A 26,432-nucleotide genomic window follows, 5' to 3' on the forward strand; every position below is an offset into this window, starting at 1 on the left:
ACCGTCGTCGGTGTCTTTGGTCCTGGGCACGGACGTGATGACGGAGGTCATGTTAGAGGGGAGTCTACCCGGGGTTGGCGGGCGGCCAATTGCGATGCGCACAGTCTTTGGCTGGAGGCTGCCCGGAGCGTGCCATTAGACTGCCTGGGTCTTGCACTCCTGCAAGGGGGGGGAGCATGTTTATGCCCAAACGGGCAACACAAGGGTTAAGGGAGGCGGGAGCTTTCACCTCGCGCCGCTCTCCCGATGATGCCCATCGCTCTCCCCACAAAAGAACTCCCCACACTTCGCTCCAAGCGGGGCTTGGTGCCCTGCTCTTAATTAAGCTAGGTTTAGTGTAACATTTACAAGTGAATAAAACACAACATAAGAGAAGAGGAGATTGCTGCATTACCCAATTTTTTTGAAGGAAGACATTTTTTTTTAGCTGCCTACTGAGGGGAACCCCTACGGAACCAAACCCAGACGTTCAACTATACGGATAAGAAAATATTGCGTTAGCCACCATAAGATCTTTTCAACCATCTTTACTCAGTTTGACGATCGATTATATACGGAAATTACAATAGAAAACAGAAAATACAAAGCTTTGCTAAACTCAGGAGCAAACATAAGCTGAGTAGGCGGAATGGCTGCCAAAGAATTGTTAGAAACCGGTAATTAAAAAAAGTGCTCAGAAGGAATCCATACGGCAAATGGAACACCAAGTATAGTAGTAGGTAGACTTGAAAACCAAATTAAGTACAGACAAATCATTAAGACGGTAGAGTTATTTATTATTCCCGAACTTAAGTAAGACTTTCACCTGGGAATTGATTTCTTTAGGAAGTTTGGTCTACTAGACCTTATCGCTTCACCTCTAGAAGTTACAGAATTGGATGTAGGATCAGATTACTCAGAATAACTACGGAAATATTAGAATTTATCACCAGAGCAACAGAAACGACTAAATGTAATAATAGTAAACTATCCATCATTTGAATTAGAAGGACTTGGCCGCACTAAGCTAATAGAGCATACAATCGATGTGGGTTCAGCAGTCCCCATAAAACAACGAACTTGGCCCGTATCACCCGCTAAAGAAAACCTTATGTTTCTTGAAGTAGATATGATGTTAGCCCTAGATGTTTTTAAAGAATCGAACAGTCCCTGGAGCAGTAACTGCGCCCTAGTTCAGAAAGAAAGTAAAATTAGATTGTGTTTGGATTCGCGGGAGATTAATCGAAGACGCTTACCCGTTACCGCATATCGACGGTATTTTAAGTCGCCTTCCCTCAGCACAGGATATCACTGGTTTAGATATGAAACATGCATACTGGCAAATTCCTTTTGATGAGAAATCACGACAATATACTTCCTTTTCTATTCCAAATCGACCGTTGTACCAATATAAGATGATGCCTTTTGGTCTTCGTAATGCCGCTCAAACTCTGTCGTTTAATGGACAGTTGCGTAACCAAGTTGTTGTATACCTCGACGATCTTTTGATCATGTCTGATACTTTCGATTCACATTTTACTTCAAGAAATTGCATTATGTTTGCGTAAAGCTAATCTTACCATCAACATAAGTAAATCTAAATTCCCAGCTCAGGAACGAGATGGAGTCGAGTTACCCATCTCTTACATGTCCGAAAAATTATAAAAAGCCCGGCGAAATTATTCAGTAACTAAACTAGAATGTTTAGCATTAATCAAAGGTATTAAAAAATTCCGACCATATATCGAAGGACAAGATTTTGTAGTTATCACAGATCACGCTTCACTCCAATGGTTAATGCGCCAGAAAGACCAATCAGGTAGACTCGCAACATGGTCAATGAAGTTGCAATCCTTTTCTTTCAAAATAATACAATATCTAGCAATATCTAGAACTTATAGAACATGTTCAAAGTAACCCATATAAATTCCCTGATATTAAGGTTATAGAAGGATTCGTTTATAAAAGAACCGCTTTTAACAATGTCGTAGAGTCTCGAGAAGATACATCATGGATATTGTGGATTCCATTTGCCCTAGAACCAGAAGTCTTGCAACAGGCCCATGATTTACCAAGCTTACCTCATTGTGGAATAGCGAAAATGGTAGAAAAAATAGAACGATATTTGTTTTGGCCACATATGGTGAGCCAAATCAGAGCTTACGTTTCCAGTTGTGATATTTGTCGTTCAACAAAGAGTCCAAATATTGTGTTAAAACCTCCTATGGAAAAACCTTTAGTTTCCGAACGTCCATTTCAGAAACTTTATTTAGTTCTCCTTGGCCCATATCCTAGAACCAAGAATGGAAACATCGGACTCATCGTATTCATCGACCATAACACGAAGTTTCATTTTTTGAATCCCTTTAAGAAATTTACTGCCCCCAGGGTTTGTGAATTTTTGCAAAGAACCATATGTTACACTTTAGGTGTGCCCGAAGTCATTCTTACTGACAACGGATCCCAATTTAAATCAAGTTATTTCGAAGCCTTCTTAACTAGTTTTGGTGTGTCGCATCGGTTTACGCCTATATACTCGCCACAAGCTAATGCCAATGAAAGACTTAATAGATCTATCCTTTCCGCGATTCGTGCATATGTCGGCGAAGATCATACCAACTGGGATGTACATATGAACGCTATTAGAGGCGCGCTTGGGGCTAACATACATCGAAGTATTTGTTTTTCACCATATTTTCTTACATTCGGTCAGAATACATATATATATATATTAGAGACCTGCACGAGCACATTCGAAACGGAAAACGAAATCACTCTACACTTTCGGAACTCGTTTTCACACTTACTCGTATTTGTAAATCGAGTATATCAAGCATCTCAAACAAACGAATGAGTTTAAACGAGCAGGGCATACCGAAAAATCCGGTAAAGCAAATCCGAGCATATCGAGAAGCAAATACCAAAAATCGAATCGAGTACTAGGTACTGTTCAAATGTCTTGCTCGTTCTCGGTATACCGAATTGTGAAGCAAGTACCTGACAGCAGACTTAATGTTTATAATATGAAACATCTGAAAATAAATTCATTTTATAAAAATATTTACAGTATTTAATAAAAATAAAAACATGATTTTATTATAAATTTAACAATGATATCTTAACAATAACTATTAACACATTTTCAAACATTTTTTGTGAAGATAATCTGAGACTATTTCTTCATTCTCATCCATGACCAGACCAAATGTATTCCAGACTTCACACCGTCCTCTCTTTTTCTTAAATTTATATTCTCCTGTCAGCAGTTTGGTCTTAATCGATCCAAAATGCTCGATTACTCCTGAGCTTTCCGAAATTCCATGCTAATTTAAAAAGATATGTATGTATATGTATAGTGTACTTATACATTTGGATATGTACATACATAGATGAATATTAAACTAATTTTAAAAGTACTCTTAGTATGTACATATATACATACATACTTTTTTTTACAAATTGATACTAAAAAAGGACAGCACAGTTAGTTAGAACAACACATTTAGTTAGTTTTACACATAAATATCAACAATCATAAACTTAATTTAAGCATACTTACATTATTCGAATTATATTGCAGATATTCTTTGCTGTTCATTTTTGTACGCACAAAAAAAAAAAAGATACACACTTTGCAACTACTCCAGTGAGATTAAAACAAAAACCGAAATTAAATTGCCATCGAAAATTATTGACATTTCATAAGTATGACCATACTCACGAGTACTTGGAAGTACCAAGTAACTTGAAAGAAGTACCGTATTCATTTGTTTCGTTTGTAGTCTTTCTTATTTGTTTCGGCTTGCTTTGATTTTGTTTTTGTTTGTTCGGCTTGATACATTCAGGAACTACGAAACACAAAACTTCGAGACTTTTCATCTCGTTTCATTCGTTCCGAAGCAATATTATCAAACCAAATATAGGAAAATTTGTAAGTATTTGAAAGACTGAGGCAAATGAGTGAATTCGTGCAGGACTCTAATATATATATATTTTTTTATTTTTAACGTTTAATATATTTGTTGAATCTACTCCTAAATTAGAGCCCAACAACAAGTTTGAGATATTTTTCTTAGTCTAGTACTTAAGATAAATCCTGGGGATATTGCAAACGGCCTAATCACTTGTTATTGGGTTGGTCTTTTATTTCTTTTAAGATTAGTTCACGTAAGGGAATTGGCAAGAACATTTGGGTGTGCATCCAGTTTCGCAGAATACTTTAGTTGTTGACTACCTATTTCAGATTTCACGCTAGGTACATTTAGATCATTTTGAACGTTTTCGTTCCGTATGTACCACGGAGCTCCCGTGATTGATCTTAAAATCTTCGACTGCTCCCTTTGTACAATGTCGAAATTGCTGGTACTTACATTTCCCCATAGTACGGCTCCGTAAGTCCAGATGTGTTTCAGTACGGAGTTGTATAGGAGGACTTTATACTCCAGACGTAGAGGGGACAGAGCATTGATAATCCAATGTAAGCTACTCGCTTTCAGTTTAAGCTGTGCCGTTTTTTGCTTCGATGTGCTTGCGCCAAGTTAGTCTTCTGTCTAGGTGGATGCCAAGGTAAGTGACATTCACAGCTTGAGGAACTGGTACGTTGTTTAGCATTAGAGCTGGACAGTTTCTTCTGTTCAACGTAAATGTAACATGTTTGCATTTCTGCTCGTTGACCCGAATACGCCAGGTTGCTAGCCATTCCTCTACCACCTTGAGGTGTTCCTCTAATTTTGCAGAGCCTTGTAATGTCCTAAACTCGTTGGTAAGTCTGCAGTGTACAGCAGGTAGAGCAATGGGCCGAGTAAACTGCGTTGCGGTACACCAGCTTTGATTACAAAGCCAGCCGACACGGAGCCATTACATCTTACAGCAAATTTCCTATTGTAAAGGTAAGATTCCATGAGTTTGTCAGACCCTCCAGCCAAACTCTATCGAAAGCCTGGGCAACGTCGAGAAAGACAGCCGCTGTTCGTATTTGTTTAAGTATGAGTTTAGTCGGATCTGCAGGAACTTTTCAAAAAGCTTCGAAAGACATGGCAGCAAACTAATTGGCATATAGGTTGATGGCTGGGTTTTTACCTTTCCCACTTTGGGAATCATGATGATAGTGGACCTTTTCCATGTTCCTGGGAAGTAGCCAATTCTTATTATAGCGTTGAAGAGTTTGCATTGTATTGTATGGCGATGATAGGGCGCTCTAGGATCATTTTCGGTGTGATTAGGTCATGGCCAGGGGCTTTTTTCGGCTTTATGTGGTTTTTAATAACTGCAGTGATCTCGTCCGATTGGAATTCCGAGTACTCACTATCCGTTAATGTGCTCGAAGGGGGAAGTACAAATGAGTTTGATGTTGGATTTGGCTGGAAAACCATTTCAAGATGTGTGGCGAATACGGATGCCCTCTCTTCGTCACTGCGGGCCCATCCACCGGTTGGACTCCTTATCGGTGAAATTGTCTCTGTAGGAGCGCTTAAAGTTGGGTTTGGCATATCAAGTACTTGAGGTCTTGTTAATAGTGTGAATATCACTAGAGACTGATCGGAAGTTAAATCTACCAGTGTATCCGCACTGCACCGATTACGCGGAAATCTCTTGGTTACTGCGAAATCATTCAAGTCAGGCACTTTCTGTGGATCTGTGGGCCAATAAGTAGGCCTACCCGGTGTGACGCAATCCATCTTATTGGATATAGGGTTGACTATTGTGTTGTACAACTGCTTGCCTTTAGGATTTACCAGGCGAGATCCCCAGTGCGTATGTTTGGCGTTATAGTCCCCTGCTGCAATGAAGCGATCTCCGAGTGTGTTAAAGAAATCGGTAAATTCCTTTTCAGAGATTGAGAAGTGAGGTGGGCAGTATAGGGCAACCAATGTAGTGTTGCCGCAGCTTTTTTGGACGGTTATAGCAGTTGCTTGTAGGTGCTGTGTTTCAAATCTGTTGCGGAACGAGTGTTTTATACGGTTTTTGATTAGGATACCAGTCCCGCTGTTCATGAACGGATTGCATTTATCGATAAGTCAGTTGTAGTTATAAGAATCGACACATACATAAGCATTGTACACACATACATATTTGTGCACTGCTGCGTCAGCGCTTTTTCTCTTTTGGTTTATATTATATATAAATTGGCACTCAACTGATTCAGTAGCAAAGAAATACAAAGGGAAATTATCCATCTTAATTTCAAGGTACAGTCCACTGCTAAACCAAATCATACTTTGGTCATTCGATCCGAATAAGGAAATCGGTTTTCGATCGAATAAAGTGCTTTTCGTTCGAATTTCTTTGGATCTATTGGAAAGTTTTGTGGGTTATTACTCGGGAATAGTTCTGTACAATGGAAGAACTAAAGGCATTGGTGGGTCGACGGAGCCGACTCAAGGCCAGCATCACAAGAATTCTGGATTGGTCGGAACGAACCCAAACTACATCAACTACTGAGGTAGCCACTCGGATGGATCAACTCCAGTCCGTGTGGAAGGAATTTAAAGGAATCGGGGATTCCATAGCCCTTCTGGAAGATGTGGACGGCTATGTGGATCCAGAGGTATATCACGTGACCTACGAAGAGAAGTACTTGAAGGCATATTCTTTACTTCTGGGAAAAAAACGGTTAGTTTAGCAACAAGCATCATTGTCTGGCGACGGCAATGGTGCCATGGGTCTGCACGCATATAACGACGACATCGTTCATTTGCTGCAACAACAACAACAACTCTTTGAACAGTTAGCTGCAAGCCAGAGCAGTTCAAACTTGTCGATGCCCGCTCGCAATGAGATGGCTGCTTCGGGTTCGACTTCGGGAAACAACACGACGGCATTCGTGCATGGAGGCGAATTGCCAAAAATTCAAATAAAACGGGTCGCTGGACTCTACACAGAGTGGCCAGCTTTTCAGGAAATCTATGAGAGCACGATACACAATAAAAGGGAGTTAACCAACACTCAAAAGTTTCATCACTTAAAAACACTGCTCGTCGATGATGCTGCCAACTTGGTGCGGCACCTGGCGATAACTGACACGGCTTACAACACTGCTTGGGAACGCTTAAGGGAAAGATATAATAGGCCACGCCATACTGTTAACTCATTTTTGGAAAAATTTATGGGTCTACCAACGACAAACAAAATTGATGTGTCCATCTTACGCAAGGTATCAGATGGCACAAATGAGATTGTTCGCGGTCTGGATGCGATCAATCAAACAGGACGGGACTGTTGGATACAATATCTGGTATTGGAAAAGCTTGACGCTGATACACGGCGCAGGTGGGTTGAGCGCAATATGGACAACGAGGCGACCACACTGGAGGAATTCGTCAAGTTCTTAGATGATCGTTGTGAGGAATTAGAGCTCAGCAAACGGGGGATTGCGTTTGGAGGCAAAACGCCGGCGTAAATCACACACACACAACGGGTCACACATTCGATGGTTGCAGTTCAAGCTGGCAGCTGCACCAAATGTCAGGCAACGGATCATAAGTTGTATGGCTGTCAACAATTCATGGATTTAACACTTGCAGAACGTCGTATGTTCATCAGGGAAAAGGCTTTATGTTATAATTGCCTGAAATCAGGGCATATGGTGAAAAACTGTCCATCATCATTCTCATGCAAATATTGTAAAGGTAAGCACCATTCTCTGATCCATGATCCAGGTAACTCAATAGCTTTAAGGAACTTGCAACAAGGTAAAAGGGAGAATCAGAGTAGTCCAAACGCTTCTCATTACGATATGTCTAACACAAATCTAGTGGCTCATAATGGGAGTGCACCAGCAACGGTTTGTTCACAAAGCTCTGCGAAATTGAAAACAGGAAAAGGTTTAAATCGAAGCATATTGCCTACTGTAACGGTTTATGTTCAAAAGGTAAATGGAGACTACATTACATGTCGTATCTTACTAGATACTGGGTCGGAACTTTCATATGTATCAGAACGATGCATACAAGCACTTGGATTGCCACGGTCGGCATCATCCATTTTGGTCACAGGAATCTCTTCGGTTCAGGCTGACACCACAAGGGGAAGCAGCACGCTTCAGATAAAGTCAAGGTATTGAAACAATCACTTAACGGTACAGGCTCATGTTCTTGGCAAAATCACATCAACACTGGAAAGGCAAAACATTGACGCATCGGCACTTGATGTCTTTAGCGATCTTCAACTCGCTGACTCGGAATTCACGACAAGCGCTCCAATTGACGTTCTTTTGGGTGGTGAACACGTTTGGTCTACAATCACAGGGAAAAAGTTGTATGACAATACGGGCAAACTCATTGCAATATCATCGATTTTCCGATGGGTCATCAGCTCTATAACGATGCCCCAAGCTAACAACGCTTTCGCTTTGACATCATACATTGATATTAACGCTTCGCTCCAGAGGTTTTGGGAGCTAGAGGACATCAGTTCCACAACCAAATTGGAACCTGATGATGAACAAGTGGAGAAACACTTTCTCGCTACGCACACTCGAGATGAAAAGGGGAAGTACATCGTGGAACTTCCATTCAAGCTCACTAATCCTGAATTTGGGGATACTCTACAAGGAGCTCTTAATCGTTTCCAATCGGTCGAACGACGGTTACAACAATATGCAAATCTAAGAGCAAAATATGTCAACTTGATGAGGAAATACTTCGATTTGGGGCATATGCGCGAACTGCCACCAGATGAAGTAAATAATGCACAACGGTTTTATCTACCACATCACCCGGTTTTGGGTCGGAAAATGAGAGAAGTTTTCGACGGATCATTTTGCGACACTAAAGGCAAATCACTAAACGATTATCTCTTTACAGGGCCTAGCATTCAACGCGATCTATTTGCTGTCTGCTTGCGCTTTCGGATGTATAAATTTGTATTCTCAGACGATATAGTCAAGATGTTTCGGCAGATTTGGGTGAACAACAAACACCGACTGCCAGAGAATTGTCTGGAGAGAAAGGCCATCGGATCCAATCAAACACTATCAACTATGCACCGTCACTTATGGCACCTCATGTGCACCATTCCTGGCTGTTAGTGTATTAGAGCAACTGGCTACTGATCATCAACAGGAATTCCCGAATGCTGCAAAAATCTTACAAGAGGATTTTTATGTCGACGATGTGTTCACTGGGTCAAACAGTGAGGAGGAACTGATACAAAATCGAAAGGAACTTATTCAACTTATGTCCTGTGCTAATTTGGAGCTTGGGAAATGGGTATCAAACACACCTCGCATACCAACAGAAGGAACTGATTCTACACAATCATCTCCAGTGAAGGTTCTTGGACTTTACTGGTTGCCAGTCTTGATACACTGTTTTATAATGTTGGTCTAAAAGGAAATGTCGATTGTACAAAACGACAAGTTTATCGGATGTCTCACGGATCTTTGATCCACTTGGGCTTTTTTTCAATTCTAATTCAACTGCCGCCGTGTACAGACGTGTTTTTTAATGCACTCCGCAAAAATTGAGTGTAAAAAAAAGACCGCGTTTGCAATAATTTGTGTAGGGCTCTCAGTCGCCTCAGAGACGCCTATTTACAATCATATTGCTATTAGATTGCTCTAATAGCAATAAATACTAAGTTGCAACAACAAAGTGCGTAATTGTTACAAAAGCCATGTCCACCAATTCGGGCCCAAGCTCTCTCAATCCCCACCAGCAACACCTACAAGAACTAATTGTACAACAACAACGTGAGCGTCGACTCTCGGTCCAACGCAACAACGCGTACTTTTTAGTGGTGTCGCCGACCCCACTGAATGCTAACGTAAGCAATAACACCGAAAGTGCTAGCCACTCAGCAATCAACAGCAACTTACCGTGTAGAGAGCAGTGTGCTTCTCCATCAATATCGATAACTGGGTCACCGATTGCACCAACCAGTACCGTCAGCTCGTTGACAGCAACTACTGCAACGTCTGCCGAAGTATTGACCTGCCTCAAGCCGTCAACGACAAGTCGCCCAGAGTCAGCCACAACAGTAAACCCAACGACTTCTGTCCAAACTGGAATGGACAGATATATTAAAATAACTAAGCGGAAGATAAGCCCGCAAAAGAAAAAAAGTGGCAATACGCCGAAAATAACCAAACCAAATGAACGAGTAGCACCCCTTAGCGGGAATCGTTTTAAAATTCTTGCCGATCAGCAAGACGATCAAGCCGGCGCTGTAGATAAAGTTAAATCGGCTAGACCACCCCCTTTATACATCCGTGGAGCCAACTGCAGCGCCCTGATTTCGAAGCTAGTAGAAACAGTAGGGGCAAATAACTTTGTTGTAACCCCTCTCAATAGGGGTAACATTAAAGAAATTAAATGTCAAGCCCAAACTGAGGACAATTTCCGCATCATCGAAAAGTACCTCCGTAATGCTAACATCAACTTCTATACCTACCAACTAAAAAGCAGTAGTTGGTACTGCTCCAGGTTGTGTTAAAGGGGATTGAGCCATCGGTCCCTACTCAAGAAATAGCAGACGCGTTGGTCGAAAAAGGGTTTGCGGTCAAGACCGTTGTAAACATCAACAGGAACAAAGTCGCACAGCCGCTCTTTAAAATCGAGCTCCAACCTGATGCAAAGCGGTCGAAGCCAAATGAAGTGCACCCGATCTACAACCTACAGCTTCTATTGCACAGAAGAATCACCGTAGAGGAGCCCCATAAGAGACACCAACCACCGCAGTGTAAAAACTGCCAGGAATACAACCACACCTCTAACAATTGCAATCTTAGGTCAGTGTGTGTTGGCTGCGGCGAACATCATGAAGATGGCATTTGCACCAAGGACAGAAACAACGTCGCACTAAGACTATGCAGCAACTGTGGAGGGAACCACACGGCCAACTACAGAGGATGTCCTGTCCCGTGAAGGATCTTAAATCACACCTAAACGGGCGCAAACCCCCAGCTGGACCAAAAATCATCTTCAACGCCTCCAAAACTACACCGGAGGTTTTCTTCGCCAAGGCTGTTAGATCATCCAACATGACTGCTACAACCAGTCCTAGTGTATCCTTCGCTAGTGTGCTCCGAACTGGACAGACGGAGCCCGCGAAAGAGACCCCGTCACTCCGCCATATACAGAATCCGCAACCTAGCGCACCAAAGCATGGCCAGCAAACTCCAAGTGGTCTAGAGGCCCTATTGATCTCACTCAATCAAAACATGACCACTTTTATGACGTTCATGCAAAACTGTATGCACGAACTGATGCGGAATCAAAACCTGCTTATCCAGAAGCTTATCGAGAATAAATAATGGCTTCCCTACGTCTATGTCTTTGGAATGCTAACGGCATCTCCAAGCACAAAAATGAACTGCAACTATTCCTAGACTCAAGTGAAATCGACGTTTTGCTGATTTCGGAAACACATTTAACATAAAAAAAAAATTTTCAAATACTAAAATATACCTTCTACGCAACAAACCATCCAGACGGAAAAGCTCATGGCGGGACTGGTATCCTAATCAAAAACCGTATAAAACACTCGTTCCTCAACAGATTTGAAACACAGCACCTACAAACAACTGCTATAACCGTCCAAGCCAGCTGCGGCAACACTACATTGGTCGCCCTGTACTGCCCACCACGGTTCTCAATCTCTGAAAAGGAATTTACCGATTTCTTTAACACACTCAGAGATCGCTTCATTGCAGCAGGGGACTATAACGCCAAACATACGCACTGGGGATCTCGCCTGGTAAATCCTAAAGGAAAGCAGTTGTACAACACAATAGTCAACCCTCTCAATAAGATGGATTGCGTCTCACCGGGTAGGCCTACTTATTGGCCCACAGATCCACAGAAAGTGCCTGACTTGATTGATTTCGCAGTAACCAAGAGGATTCCACGTAATCGGATCACTGCGGAAACACTGCTAGACTTAACTTCCGATCACTCTCCAGTGCTATTCACATTATTAACAAGACCTCAAGTACTTGATCGCCCATATAGGCTTACAAACAACAAAACAAATTGGCTTAAATTTAAAATGTACATGAGTGCCCACATTGACTGTTCGCCGAAACTGGATGCTGCAGAGGACATTGATATGTGCGTCTCTGCACTTGAGTCGATGATGGGAGCAGCAGCAAGAGTATCTACTCCACTTGCCTCTTCTTACACCAAACCTGTTGACAGGCCTACGAACCGGCGGATAGAACAATTAGTAACGGAAAAACGACGTCTAAGAAGAGAATGGCAGATTACTCGATCACCAGCAGCAAAACTTCGCCTAAGACAAGCTAATCGCAACCTCTCCAAGGCGTTAAGACAAGAGGAAAGCTGGGCTCAAAGGAAATACATAGAAAAGCTCAGTCCAACCAGCACTAAACATCCTCTGTGGAAAGCCCACCCAACTTTAAGCGCTCCTACAGAGACAATTTCACCGATAAGGAGTCCAACCGGTGCATTGGCCCGCAGTGACGAAGAGAGGGCATCCGTATTTGCCACACATCTTAAAATGGTTTTTCAGCCAAATCCAACATCAAACTCATCTGTACTTCCCCCTTTGAACACATTAACGGATAGTGAGTACTCGGAACTCCAATCGGACGAGATCACTGCAGTTATTAAAAACCACATAAAGCCGAAAAAAGCCCCTGGCCATGACCTAATCACACCGAAAATGATCCTAGAACTCCCTATCATTGCAATACAATATATCTGCAAACTGTTCAACGCTATAATAAAAATTGGCTACTTCCCAAGAACATGGAAAAAGTCCACTATCATCATGATTCCTAAAGTGGGAAAGGACAAAACCCAGCCATCATCCTATAGGCCAATTAGTTTGCTGCCATGTCTTCCGAAGCTTTTTGAAAAGGTCCTGCAGATCCGCCTAAACTCATCGGAGAACACAATCCCTTCACACCAGTTTGGCTTCCGCGAAAAACATGGTACAATTGAACAAGTCAATCGCATAACATCCGAAGTACGAACAGCATTCGAACTAAAAGAATACTGTGCGGCTGTCTTTCTCGACGTTGCCCAGGCTTTCGATAGAGTTTGGCTGGAGGGTCTGATGTTCAAAATCCGGCAAAAACTGCCACAGTACACACACAAACTCATGGAATCTTACCTTTACAATAGGAAATTCGCTGTAAGATGTAATGGCTCCGTCTCCGCTGATTTTGAAATCAAAGCTGGTGTACCGCAAGGCAGTGTACTCGGCCCATTGCTCTACCTGCTGTACACTGCAGACTTACCAATGAGTTTAGGACTTACAACGTCCACTTTTGCCGATGACACGGCAATCCTTAGCAGATCCAAATGCCCAATACAAGCCTCTGCAAAACCTGGCGTATCCGGGTCGACGAGCAGAAATGCAAACATGTTACATTTACGCTTAACAGAAGAAACTGTCCAGCTCTAATGCTAAACAACGTACCAGTTCCTCAGGCCGTGGATGTCACTTACTTTGGCATCCACCTAGACAGAAGACTAACTTGGCGCAAGCACATCGAAGCAAAAAAGTCACAGCTTAAACTGAAAGCGAGTAGCCTACATTGGATCATCAATGCTCGGTCCCCTCTACGTCTGGAGTATAAAGTCCTCCTATACAACTCCGTACTGAAACTCATCTGGACTTACGGAGCCGTACTATGGGGAAATGCAAGTACCAGCAATGTCGATATTATACAAAGAGCGCAGTCGAAGATTTTAAGATCAATCACGGGGGCCCCGTGGTATATACGAAACGACAACATTCAAAATGATCTAAATATACCTAGCGTAAATCTTACGATCATACGCACCCTCTCGACTAAAGACATTTGTTGGGAACAGAACTTCGGAAATTCTGGACACCATTCCAAAACATAGTTGGCGTCATGTGGACTCCAAATCAAATCCAGCTGATTGCGCATCCAGAGGTCTCATGGCTGCAAACCTAAAGGACTTTAAGTTATGGTGGAATGGCCCGTCATGGATACGTGACGCAGATCAGTTTATGGTAAGGTTAAACAACTCACAAGTCTGTTTGAATATTTCAGAAAAGACTATAGAAAAGGAAGTCAAATCCAATTGTCTGACTGCATTAGTAGAGGCAACTCCTGATCATCCACTTGATCATCTTGTTCAACGAGTATCTTCATGGTTGACGCTCGTTCACACGGTTGGCTATATCCTACGCTTTCTACGGCGCACTAAGGTTCCAGTTGGGGACAAGGGCTCGAACTGTCTTACGTTTGAGGAAATCACCGCGGCACGCATTGCTTGCGCCACGCGCAAACCTGCTTTCAGGATGACTATCAATTGCTACTCGCAAATAAACCATTGCGAAGTCGATCTCAGCTGGCTAAACTCTCGCCAATGATCGACAAGGACGGACTTCTCAGGGTTGGAGGACGCTTGCACCACTCGCAATTGTCCACAGAAGCGAAACATCCAGTTTTGCTACCGAAATCTCATCGCATCACCAAGCTGATACTTGAATACGAGCACAGGGTCAACCTGCACCCTGGTGTATCATCACCTTTTGTTATGGTACGTCAAAGATTCTGGATATTTGGCGCAAGGAACTTGATAAGGAAAGTCACACACGACTGATTGGCTTATTTTCGATAACGGCATAATACATCACAACAAAGGATGGCTGATCTACCCAGCATTCGTGTCACCCAGGCACTTCCATTTGTAAACACTGGATGTGACTATGCTGGTCCAATCCTTGTTAAGGATGGAAAGGCGCGCAAACCGCGCATTGGTAAGCAAATGCCATCTTCATAATATTGCAATTGTTAGAGGTGTGGTTGTATTCCTGGCAGTTTTTACACTGCGGTGGTAGGTATCTCTTATGGCGCTGCTCTACGGTGATTCTTCTGTGCCATAGGAGCTGAAGGTTGTAGATTGGGTGCACTTCATTTGGCTTCGACCGCTTTGCATCTAGTCGGTCAGAATATGATCCTTAACGGTAACGAGTAAACTCTGTTAAGAAAGTAAGATATGGTGATCAAGTTTATGCCAGGAATTTCACCCAAAGCAATGCAGCTAAAAAGTTTTCTGCGAAATTAGCATCTGTTTTTGTACCGGCAACGGTAAAGAAGAAACGTAGTCCGTTTTTTTACGAATTAGTAGACGACCACTGTAAAATCCTAGGAGTTTTTCACTTAAAGGACATTCAAGTAAAGAAAAAGCGATAAAATCCTGTCTTTTTCAGATCATGCTGTTGTGATAGAGAGCTCGCTTCATTATCTTTGGCGTAGTGACCGGATTTTTCCTCTTAAATATTTAACTTTCAAACGCTTATATAGACTTAAAATCCGAGAACGGTCACTCTGATAAGATTATGGTCAACTTAATGGCAGGGTTGAGTTTTAGCATTAAGTACAGTTAACTGATGCATTCGCATCGTCCACTGAAAACACGTCAAGTCGCAACATTTGGGAAAAGAGCCGTTAGAAAGCTCTGTTTGCGAATTCTTTTTGCCTAAGACGCGTGTTTAAGTTTCGATTTCATTCTATTCTGGTCTGCCGAAGCGATAAGTTGCACAATATAAATTGTTCTTGTTAAGAAATTTCAAATCGTAATACCACGTGTTTAAAAATAAAATCGTTACCAGGCTAGATAGCCTGATAGATATCAATACTTGTGAAAGTTCTAAAAATAGTTGCCCACTACAGCCTTTAAGTTCGTCGAATCAAAGCGAGAGTTTAAAGGGTATATTACATATTTGAGTGAGGTTATAATTCTCAGATCCGGTGAACTAAAACTTTGTTTCACAGTTGCAGGCGGAACGAGAAATCGAATATCCATTACTAGCGCTGAGAGAGCCTAGGCCTCGGAATTTCGTGGCTGGAGTTGCATCATCTGAGGGGGGAAAAATGCCACCAGGTTCACATACAGTGACTTAATGCGCTGAAGGAGAAACAGAGAGGGAAAAAACCCTAAAAGCTACACACAGCGTCTTGAGAGGGAGATGCCTATACTGCTGAAATATAGTCATGTAAATACCCTACCTCGCACATTGCGCTCATAGACCACACACAAAAAATGTAAAAACCGTCTGAATAGTAACTCAATGTGTTTAAAAACCTTGTTAAATTGAGTCAGCCTTTCTTAAAGTCTATACAATTTGCCAATTTTGTCATTTTATAGAAATCAATTATTACCCCCCGTTCGTTAAGCGACGGACCTGTATAGGACAATATAAATTTAATTCATTTTCTCTCATTATGAGCCTTTAAACGTAAGGTAACCTATAGAGTATATTTCATTGTCATTTATATAATTAATCTAAAACTTCTTTAAAAACCACACCACAGCAAATTCAACGTCATCTTGGGCCCAACGATTACAACGAAAAACTGTGAAGTATACCAAAGTCGTGAGTAATGAGTTAATCCTTTAACATAATAATTATATAAAACCCCTATCTAGGGGATATATAGCAATCTTGCTATATATATAAATATGAAATATTCCTATACGGTTTACCGTAACACAACCGTTTCCTTCTTTTATATTTAAGATATTAGTAATTAAAGTCACTTTTGGATTTGAAAGTAAATAAGTAAAGAAACCCTTGTTAGGAAATAAGTAAAGAAACCCAAATTTATGTTTGAAACAGAAATAATGATTTGAGTTACTCTAATATGGTCTGTCAAGTATCCTTGCTGAACTGTCATAAGATGTCATAAAAGAAATAAAACTACATTGTTTTAGGACAACCTTTGAATTAGAACAGTTGTCATGGTCGTGTGGGTAAAGAACAGGGACTCATCACATCTTAGTTCTCTCACATTCTTTATTTAGATTCATGTTTGTCTTCTTTCTTTAGGTTGTGGTGAATTGGCACCTTAGCAATAGTAAAATTAGTAACATCACCTTTAACTTTTAGTAGTTAGTTTAGTTTTTATAACGCGCATTAAATTTATTAATGATAGTGAGTGTGAAAAGGGGAGAAAAAACCCCGACCAATCCGACGAGCTAGACCCGAGCATAGCAAGAATGCGCATCCTCAATCCTTATCACACTGGTGGTTTAACCATTTTGTCAATTCAACAACTAATGAGCGAAACGAAGCATAACGTTTTCGGAGGATCCGGCTCATGTTAAAGACTTATCCCCAACCTTAGTGCCTCTACTTCTGAAATGAAGTTCTTGTAAACAGGACTATGTCCACTAACACCTCGGGACTTTTAGATGTTAACTAGGTTGAGCGAGAACTATAAACCAAATCATCAACCAAGTCATCACTTGGTGGAAAATACCTAATAATCTGGAATTAGCTGACCCACAGTTTTATAAGCCGCAAAAAATAGGAATGCTCATTGGAGCAGATTCGTTTTATGAAATTTTATCAATAGGTCAAGTTAAGCAAGATCCAGGACTTCCAACCTCTTAGCTGAATCCGATATATACAACCCCTACAGTATATACAAGCCTACATGCAATTTCAACTCTGTAGCTCTTACGGTCTAGGAGGAGTATCGTTGATCCAGGCGGCCGGACATGGCTAACTCATCTCGTCTCGTCGTGCTGATCAAGAATATATATACTTTATATGGTCGGAGATGCTTCCCTTTTATCGTTGCACACTTCTGACCAAAATTAATATACCTTTTGCAAGAGTATAAATATCAGGAATTGGCCATAACAACAACGTTAAAATTATAGATCACACAGGTGACATGACCGGTTTTTGGGTATTACTCCGCAAATTGACAATTGTGTCTGTTTGTCAATTCCTACACTATATGTAAAACACAATAAAAAAATTAAAAAACGTTATATGAGCAGAGCAATCCACCTAGAAAGAATATAAAGATTCCAGTTTACTATTTACACAAATAAATCAAAAGCATTCAACTATCATAAAACGACCAAACTTAACAAATATTTGAAAAAAATTAATAATACCCACCCGAGCATAGTCGGCGACTTAATTGAAGTTTTTAAGAATTAACAGAGCCACTGCGCTCAACGCTCAATAAATTTGATGAAAATAGGGTGAGCATAACTAGATATAGTTGGAGGAAATTTCCTACAATATAAACTGACTAAGAATACAACATAAAACAATGTCGGACAGACACAAACTACATATTTTTGTGCCAAGCGCATTAAATAAAGATGCTAAATTTGACGAGTCAATTCAACCAGCGCAGATCCGCACAAGAAATAGATACGCTAGCACCAAATCCTTTACAAACACTAACAATGGTCAACGAACGTTAACTGAGTTTTTAAAACTCGCAGGCCGATGTTATAATCGTGGTGGAAATTACAACCACAACAATAACAAAAATTATAACAACAACTATAATAACCATGGTGGAAGACAAGGTGAAAATAGAGACTACTCTAGAGGCCGTGGCAATTGGAGTAGAAGCCACAATTATAATATGTACGAGCTATCGATAGTAGCTCGGAAAAGCTATAGATCCCTTAAGAAACTCTTAATACGCGTTAGTATACAACATCGATCCAGTCCAGGAATATTTGTTAAATTAAAAAATGCAAAAACAGGTAACACATTTACCATGTTAATCGATATTGGTGCAGATATTTCGTTATTAAAAGAAAATGTCAATATTTTTTACAACGCTAATACCAATTAATCAACAAAAAAATCAGGAATTGGTGAAGATTCAGTCTTTTCAAGAGGTAAGCATTTGTACAATAATCTACAGGAAAGTAAATAATCCCACTTAATTATCATTTAATTGCACAAAAAAAATTCAATTGCCTATAAGATTGTCCTAATCCCGAATCAAGAATTCAATGGAAATACAATTTCCAATAAATATAACATCTTTGTCCGACTGTTGAATACAACAAATTCAACAAAAATATTACAAACAAATAAAAACTGAAACGTTAAGTGACTGTGAGATAGTGCAAAAAGATGGCAATGATACCCATGAAGATGTCATGAAAAAACTAACAAAAAATTTCCGCCACTATTCAAATCAAAATTAATAAATTTGTGTACACAGTACACGGACATATTCGGACTTGAAACCGAATAAATAAAAACAAATAATTTATAAAATCAAGAACTAAGATTGAAAGATAACAAAAGTGAAATCGATAAACAGGTAGAAAAGCTCGTTCTGGTCAAAATATTTGAACCGTAACATCAGACTACAATAGTCCAATACTACTTGTGCCCAAAAAAGGTCTACCAGTATCTGCGATCCAAAGATTTTTGTGTTTCCTCACGTCGGACCAGGAACTTTTTTCCTATTCACCTTAGTAGATGTCTGACTAACTACTCTCTTCATGAACCTTTTCGTGTTCTTTGCCAATCTTTTAACAACCTTTCTCACCTAATTTCTCCTCATCTTTCTGTCACTTCTCTTCGCGCTATACTTTTTAATCATCTACAGCGAAACTATTGAAAAGTACTTTCTATCTGGCAACTCTTACACCCTATATTTGTACCATATCTAATTACTCATTAAACAGTCTTCTATCATCTTGCAAACTGAACACACGTCTTTTAATAGGTTATGGGCCCAGGCCACGCATACAAGAAAAGACAAAAGAGGAATGACCAATATATATCCGTGTGAGAAGTTAAGGGGCCGCGAAAACTACGATGTTTCGAAGCGGCAGGCCCAATCTTACCTAGTGATCAAAGGTTGTTGGAGTGTGGTGTGTAATGGACCATCAGAGAAGGAAGCGTCACTAGACGAGAGAGCTCTCGCGGAGATTACACTGATGATTGAGTCGACCAACTACGCACACATCGCCAAATCTAAATCAGCAAAAGAGGCTTGGGATGCTTTGGCGCAGGCGTTTGAGGACAGCGGACTGACTCGGAAAGTAGAGCTGCTTAAAAAATTGGTACAGTTAAACCTGGAGCAGTTTGATTCGACACAGGAGTATCTCAACGAAATGATTATGACTGCCATTAAGGTAAACAATGCTGGGCTTTGCATAAGTGACGAGGTAACGGCATCACTAATGCTTGCTGGATTACCTAGTGAGTACCAGGCATTGGTCATGGCAGTAGAGAACTCTAAGTCTACATTAACTGTCGACAATGTAAAAGGTATGTTGCTACAAGACGTGAAGTTTGACAACAACGCTGGAATCAATTCAAATGCTATGTACTCAAGAGCATCGAAGCAAGCTAAGAGGGACAATGCAAAGTTAAATAACCGTTTTGGGAAAACAGTTATTTGCTACGCATGCGGTGGTGAAGGGCATATGCGAAAAGTATGCCCAAGCGTAGTGCAAGAAGAGAGAAGCGATGAAGAGAAAGCAGCTCTTGCATCGAATACTTCGCTCTTAGTAAATGCAAATCCACATGTAAGCAAGAGCGAAACAGTGTGGTACATTGATTCTGGTGCTTTAACTCACATGACAAATGATCGGAGTGTGCTAAGCAACGAATCTGAGGTTAGCAACAAAAGCGTAATAATAGCGAACAAAGAGAAACTGCATGTAAAAAGCAGAGGCGATGTAGGAATTTTGTTACATGTAAATGGCAAATCAGTTAAAGGTAATATTCATGATGTGGAGTATGTTCCGAATTTGTGCGGAAATCTGTTATCTGTAAGCCAAATGGCAAAAAACGGGAAAAGGCTTGTTTTCGAAAAGAACCATTGCTACATCTTTGAGAAAAATATTTTGAAAGCCACTGGCTATTTGCAAAATGATCTGTATCGACTAAATTGTAAACTGCCAAAGGTAGAGAAAGCCTTGGTCGCAATAAATGGATTCGAACTATGGTTTCGTAGGATGGGCCACATTTGTGACAAAAAATTACAGCTGGTAAAAGAAGCCACCGATGGTGTTGAATACTCTGTTAATAAATCGTGCCGGGATAAACGCATTGTGTGCCTTAAAGGAAAACAAACTCGTATGATAAGCAAGCAGCCTGGAATCCGTGCCGAAGGTCTTTTAGATCTTGTCCACTCAGATGTGCTTGGACCATTGAGAGTCAAGTCCTTTTCTGGTGCAAGATTTATGCTTGTCTTCGTTGATGATTACTCTCGCAAGGTGTTTGTGTACTCAATTAAGGAGAAGTCAGATGTAGTCAGGAAGTTCGAGATTTTCAAAAATCTGGCAGAGAACCAAACAGGACGAAAAATTCGAATATTGCAACCAAGAGCTTGAACATTTTTTGCAGAATGCAGGTATTCTGCATCAGACTACAGCGCCGTATAACCCTGAGCAAAATGGAGTCGCAGAGCGGATGAATCGCACACTCCCGGAGAGAGTGCGCTGAATGTTGCTGGACTCAGCATTGCCCAACATTTATTGGGCCGAAGCCGCTAACACTGCAGATCATATAACTAACCGAATGCCTTGTCGTGGAAATAGCTCATCTCCTGAAGAACTTTGGACTGGATCTAAGCCAAACTTAAAGTATATGCGTATATTTGGTTGTACAGCATTGGCTCATATCCCAAAGCAAAAGCGTGGGAAGCTAGATGCTAAATCTGAAGAATGCATTTTTGTAGGATATAGCGACACTTCGAAAGCATATCGTCTGTACAGGAAATCTGATCGTAAGTTTTTAATAAGTAAGGACGTCGTTTTCATCGAAAATAATTGCAGAGACTCAACACAGCATTTTGGCGAAATGGGCACCGTAGAGGATAATTGCAGAGACGGTAAACAGTCCCTGGAAGCAGAACATTTGTATCAAGAAGACCTGTTAAAGCAGTCTACGTCAGAGTTTGAGTCGTGGAATACGGATACAGAAGAAACGGTCGATGCTGAGGAACTGAAGACTACCGCTGGACACGTTCCAGATGCATTTGGTGTTCGAAGATCAAAAAGGATTGCGAATAAGCTGGAAAAGCATCACCTATGTTGTGTAGTCTCGCAAGGTGACGACCCACTAACAGTAACAGAGGCAATAAAGTCGAAACTAGCAGATTCATGGGAAGACGCAATGAAGTCGGAAATGCTCTCTCACGAATTAAATATCACTTGGACGCTAACGGAATTACCAAAGGGCAAAGTGGCGATACAGTCAAAATGGGTTTTTAAAACAAAAAGAGAATCTGGGGACTTGGTGCCTCGCTATAAGGCAAGACTTGTTGTTAAAGGATTTTCTCAGAAAGAGGGTATTGACTACACGGAAACGTTTGCACCAGTCGTGCGATAGACTTCCATGCGAGTGCTGTTTGCTGCAGCTGCTAAGTATGGGTTGACAATTTATCAACTGGATGCTGTGACAGCTTTTCTTAATGGCGATTTACAAGAAGAAATCTACATGCGTCAACCTGATCAGGAAAAGTCTGTCGCCTCAATAAATCGCTCTACGGGATTAAGCAGGCAAGCAGAGTCTGGAATGAAATGCTGAACAAGGTTCTACTAGGCTTTGGTCTTCAACGTGGCGAAGTGGATCAGTGTGTATACCATTACGTAACTGGATCAACCATGGTATATGTGGCAGTATATGTTGACGATATATTAATTATCAGCAACAACAAACAAATGGTAGCTAAAATCAAGGGCGAGCTATCACAGAAATTTAACATGAAAGATATGGGCGAAGTTTCGTCGATTTTGGGCATGCGTGTTCGACACAATAAGACCGAAGGCACAATAAAAATTGATCAATCTAATTATATTGCAGGAATTCTAAAAAGATTCGGAATGGATGATTGCAAAGCAGTGTCAACGCCGGTGGATGTCGCACAAAGTCTTTCAGCTGACATGGGACCCCAGTCTGAAGCCGACATTGAAGATATGAAGAAGGTTCCGTACCTAGAGGCTATTGGTTGCCTACTATATGCTGCCCAGAACACTCGTCCTGACATAAGTTTTGCTGTCAACATGTTGAGTCGCTTCTCTTCCAATCCAGGAATGGTTCACTGGACCGCCGTTAAACGTGTGATGAGATATCTGAAAGGAACTCTCAACAAATGCATCACATATCATGCTACTGGAGATGATTTAAAAGGTTTTTGCGATGCTGATTGGGGCGGAGACCTCGATGGAAGGAGATCAACATCAGGATACATTTATGTACAACAAGGTGGAGCAATATCGTGGTGTTCCCAACGCCAGAGGACCGTTGCACTTTCCTCTACAGAAGCAGAATATATGGCAGCAGTATCTGCCATCCAAGAAGCCATATGGTTATTGCGCCTGCAGAAGGAACTTAATCTCATTGATACCAATAAGATCGTGCTATGTTGTGACAACAAGAGTGCGTTGCACATCATAAGGAATAATTAATTTTCTCCAAGAACGAAACATATAGATATAAAAGTCAAGTTTATTAGAGAATGGTTGACCAATGGCTCTATCCGAATAGAGTACATTCCTACCGAGGACATGCCGGCAGATGCACTAACAAAACCAGTCCCAGCTTCTAAAATAGCGTTTTTAGGATCCAGAATGGGGTTAACCTAATTTCTTAATTAAACAAAAGAATTGTCATTATCAGAATATTAATATTATATCTGCCAGATATTCAATTAAGGGGGTATATTGAAAAGTACTTTCTATCTGGCAACTCTTACACCCTATATTTGTACCATGTCTAATTACTCATTACTCATTAAACAGTCTTCTATCATCTTGCAAACTGAACACACGTCTTTTAATAGAAACCAATAATAATATTCTGGACTTGGATTGGCTGCAACTCATCCCTGACCACATTGGCTGTGAATCGGGGCATAGCTGGCACCTTATGCAAATAAAACACCTCCACCGGGTCGGGGATGTTTAGTTGTGTATATAGCTAAGCTATCTTTTTCAATTAATTACTATCTGTCTTTAGCTTAAGCTTTTTCGTCGACTGCTGTGTTAGTTGACGTAAATAAATAAATAAATAAATATGATCACCGCTAGTTCGTCTTCTAGCTTAACACTAGATCTACCACACTTTTTACTTCTTATTTCATAAATATTGACTAAGTGTTTTTATTTTTTTTTCGATATTATGTTATGACTTTTTAAATAACCACTAAATACATACAATTTGATAAGTTAATTTCGTTTTGTGTTCATAGGAAAAGAGATTTTTTTTTGTTTTTAGCACTAATACCGTAACCAGTCATTTTGACTGGGTATATGATTTATATGCAAATATTTTATATTTTGCCCTTTTAGAAAGTTCCCTTGTTTGAAACATCACTGTTTGTAAGTTTGTTTACACATCCCTGAAGATCTCACAGCTGAATATCAGTTATTAAGCCGAAGAAAGGCAAATGAAAATCACCGTCCAGTAACGCAGAATCCCCGGCCTGTACGTAAATGGTGCCAAATAGGGCATTGTAACAACAGCAAGAAAAAAGTTTCTATTTGTAAAACATGTAAAAAACATGATTTATTGATTAAAACTAAAACACAATTGATGCATTTTTATTATTTTATTTATATTTTTTTATTTCTCATTAAATCTTTTGAAGGATTACGAATTTTAATATGAAAGAATAAGACTTTTCTTAACCAGTCAAATTGACTGGCTCTGGTATAAATAGGTATAGAAATTTCTTGGTAAATCTAGTGTTAATATTCACTTCAGCAAGTTTGTCCTTTGTAGAGAAGAACATATTGAGATAGTCGCTCATCTTGTCCTCTTTTAGCTGCAACCCAAGCAACTTTTTATATAGCGACACCCTCCGGACGGGTCCGCTTGGCTCGTACGTTTCCTTGAGCTTATCCCATGCTTCCTTTGCTGTAGCACAATTCTTGAGGTAAACCAACTGAGACGGGCTTACACTCAGCGTTATCGTCGCCAACGCTTTCTGATTCTGTGCATCCCACGCAGCAACCGCATTCGCTTCCGTAGGTCTCGACATGCCTATGGATTTCCATAATTCCCCATGGATCAACACGCTGCGCATTTGAACGGACCAGGAATCATAATTCCCCTCCTCCAACTTTTCTATTTGGTAAAAAGAACTCATATTTTACAATTACTTTTCGCCAGCCGCGAAATATCTACTTAAACTTTTAACACAAATCCTCCTGCCCACACTCGCGTGTATCTGGGCCCATAACCTGTTGAGGATCGAGTGGATTGCGTTAAATTATAAGTTTATCTTTATTAAGTGTCTATACACTTTCAAGAGCGGAAAAAGGAAGAAGGAAAAAATATGCAGAGTTACAAAGCATCTTATATCAATAACCTACAAGCTTAGTACGATCGATATAACCAGGGATAAATACAGGGTTGCAAACAGAAACATATGGTATTTTCAACATCCTCTTCTGAACTAATGCCACGTCAGAAGAGTACCGCCTGGATACAACCCAGAGATTGTCTTCTGAAGGGTTGGAATTCCTGGACTTTTTTACTTGACGTATTGATAAAATGTCGTAGAATGAATCTGCTCCAATGAGCATGCCTATTTTTTGGCTTATTGGGCCATTTTTTCGGTTATCAAATTGGTCATAGAACAACTATCAAGCAAAGATCTAGCCAGTACGAAATCACCGGCTTTTGTTCTAACGCCATCGAGTGCAGTAGCAAGAATCACGTTCTTCAGAGCCGTCACATGCATAATATGTGTATTTTACATTTTTTTTATTTTTATTTATGTTGTCTCAGCTTTAGACAGCTTTTACAACGAATTTGCACATTAATTCTATATCTATTTTGTGTTTAAAATATTTAATATTATGAGTAGGTGAGCTTTATAAATTATCCTGAATCAATGTTATCGAGGGACAACGTGGACCCTCTGAGCATCCAGTCCTTCATTTTGAGTTTTCTGATACATTTGCTTATTGTTTTTTGATCACGTTTTTTTCAATTTAATTTTCTGTCTATCGTGATGCCCAAAAGTGTGGCATTGCTGGCAGTCGGAATTATTTCATTGTTGAATGTTAGTGCGGGGCAGCTTAATCTTCTGAAGGCAAATGTGGTTTGAATTGACTTGGTGGTATTTATAGACATGCACTATCGTTTATTCCACGCATGGAAGTCGTGTAGATATGTTTAAAGGGTTTCCGTCGCATCTTGTGGGTCGTACGCACTGGAAAGAATAGCCGTATCAACAACATACGTTGCAATTATCATGTCGTTAGTTGCGGACTCGTACATACAGTACAACTCAAGTACAGCGTTTGAAACGTAACGCCGGGCCTATAATGTAAACATAAATATGCTGACAAAGCGTGGTGACCAAGAGCCCAGCTAGTGCGTCTAACTTGGTTCAGCGTCACCGGAAGAGAGCTCACTTCCAGTGTGGCCTTAGGCCACATCTCCATATTTTCCACATACCGACTTAATACTAACAATCGATACTTAAAAATACTGACGGCGACATATGTGTAGATATCTAAAAGTAATCGAACAGAACGATAATTCTTAACATAAATAAATGACATTACAATATCTTCACTTTTAACATAAAAAAATATTATTTTACATAGTTGGTAACTTATAAAATTTTTTTATACTATAATATAATATATATAATTTTTTGATAATTTATATCCGTTTTCTTTATTGGCAATGATGCTAGTGTTACAATTAAATATTAGGGCTTGAAAGTATAGGGAGAATAAAATTGACTGCAGGTTTGG

General features: G+C 40.4%; 1 protein-coding gene across 1 annotated transcript; it reads left to right on the top strand.

Annotated features, from left to right (window-relative positions):
• Nucleotides 1-8,302: 8,302 nt before the first annotated feature.
• LOC124461444 lies at nt 8,303-9,007 on the top strand. Its single transcript, XM_047012965.1, has 2 exons — nt 8,303-8,705; nt 8,784-9,007. The coding sequence occupies exons 1-2, from the start codon at nt 8,303-8,305 to the stop codon at nt 9,005-9,007; spliced, it is 627 nt and encodes a 208-aa protein (XP_046868921.1).
• The last annotated feature ends 17,425 nt before the right edge of the window (nt 9,008-26,432 follow it).

Source organism: Drosophila willistoni, unplaced genomic scaffold (genome assembly GCF_018902025.1).
Source record: "Drosophila willistoni isolate 14030-0811.24 unplaced genomic scaffold, UCI_dwil_1.1 Seg485, whole genome shotgun sequence".
Classification (NCBI taxonomy): Eukaryota; Metazoa; Arthropoda; class Insecta; order Diptera; family Drosophilidae; genus Drosophila; species Drosophila willistoni.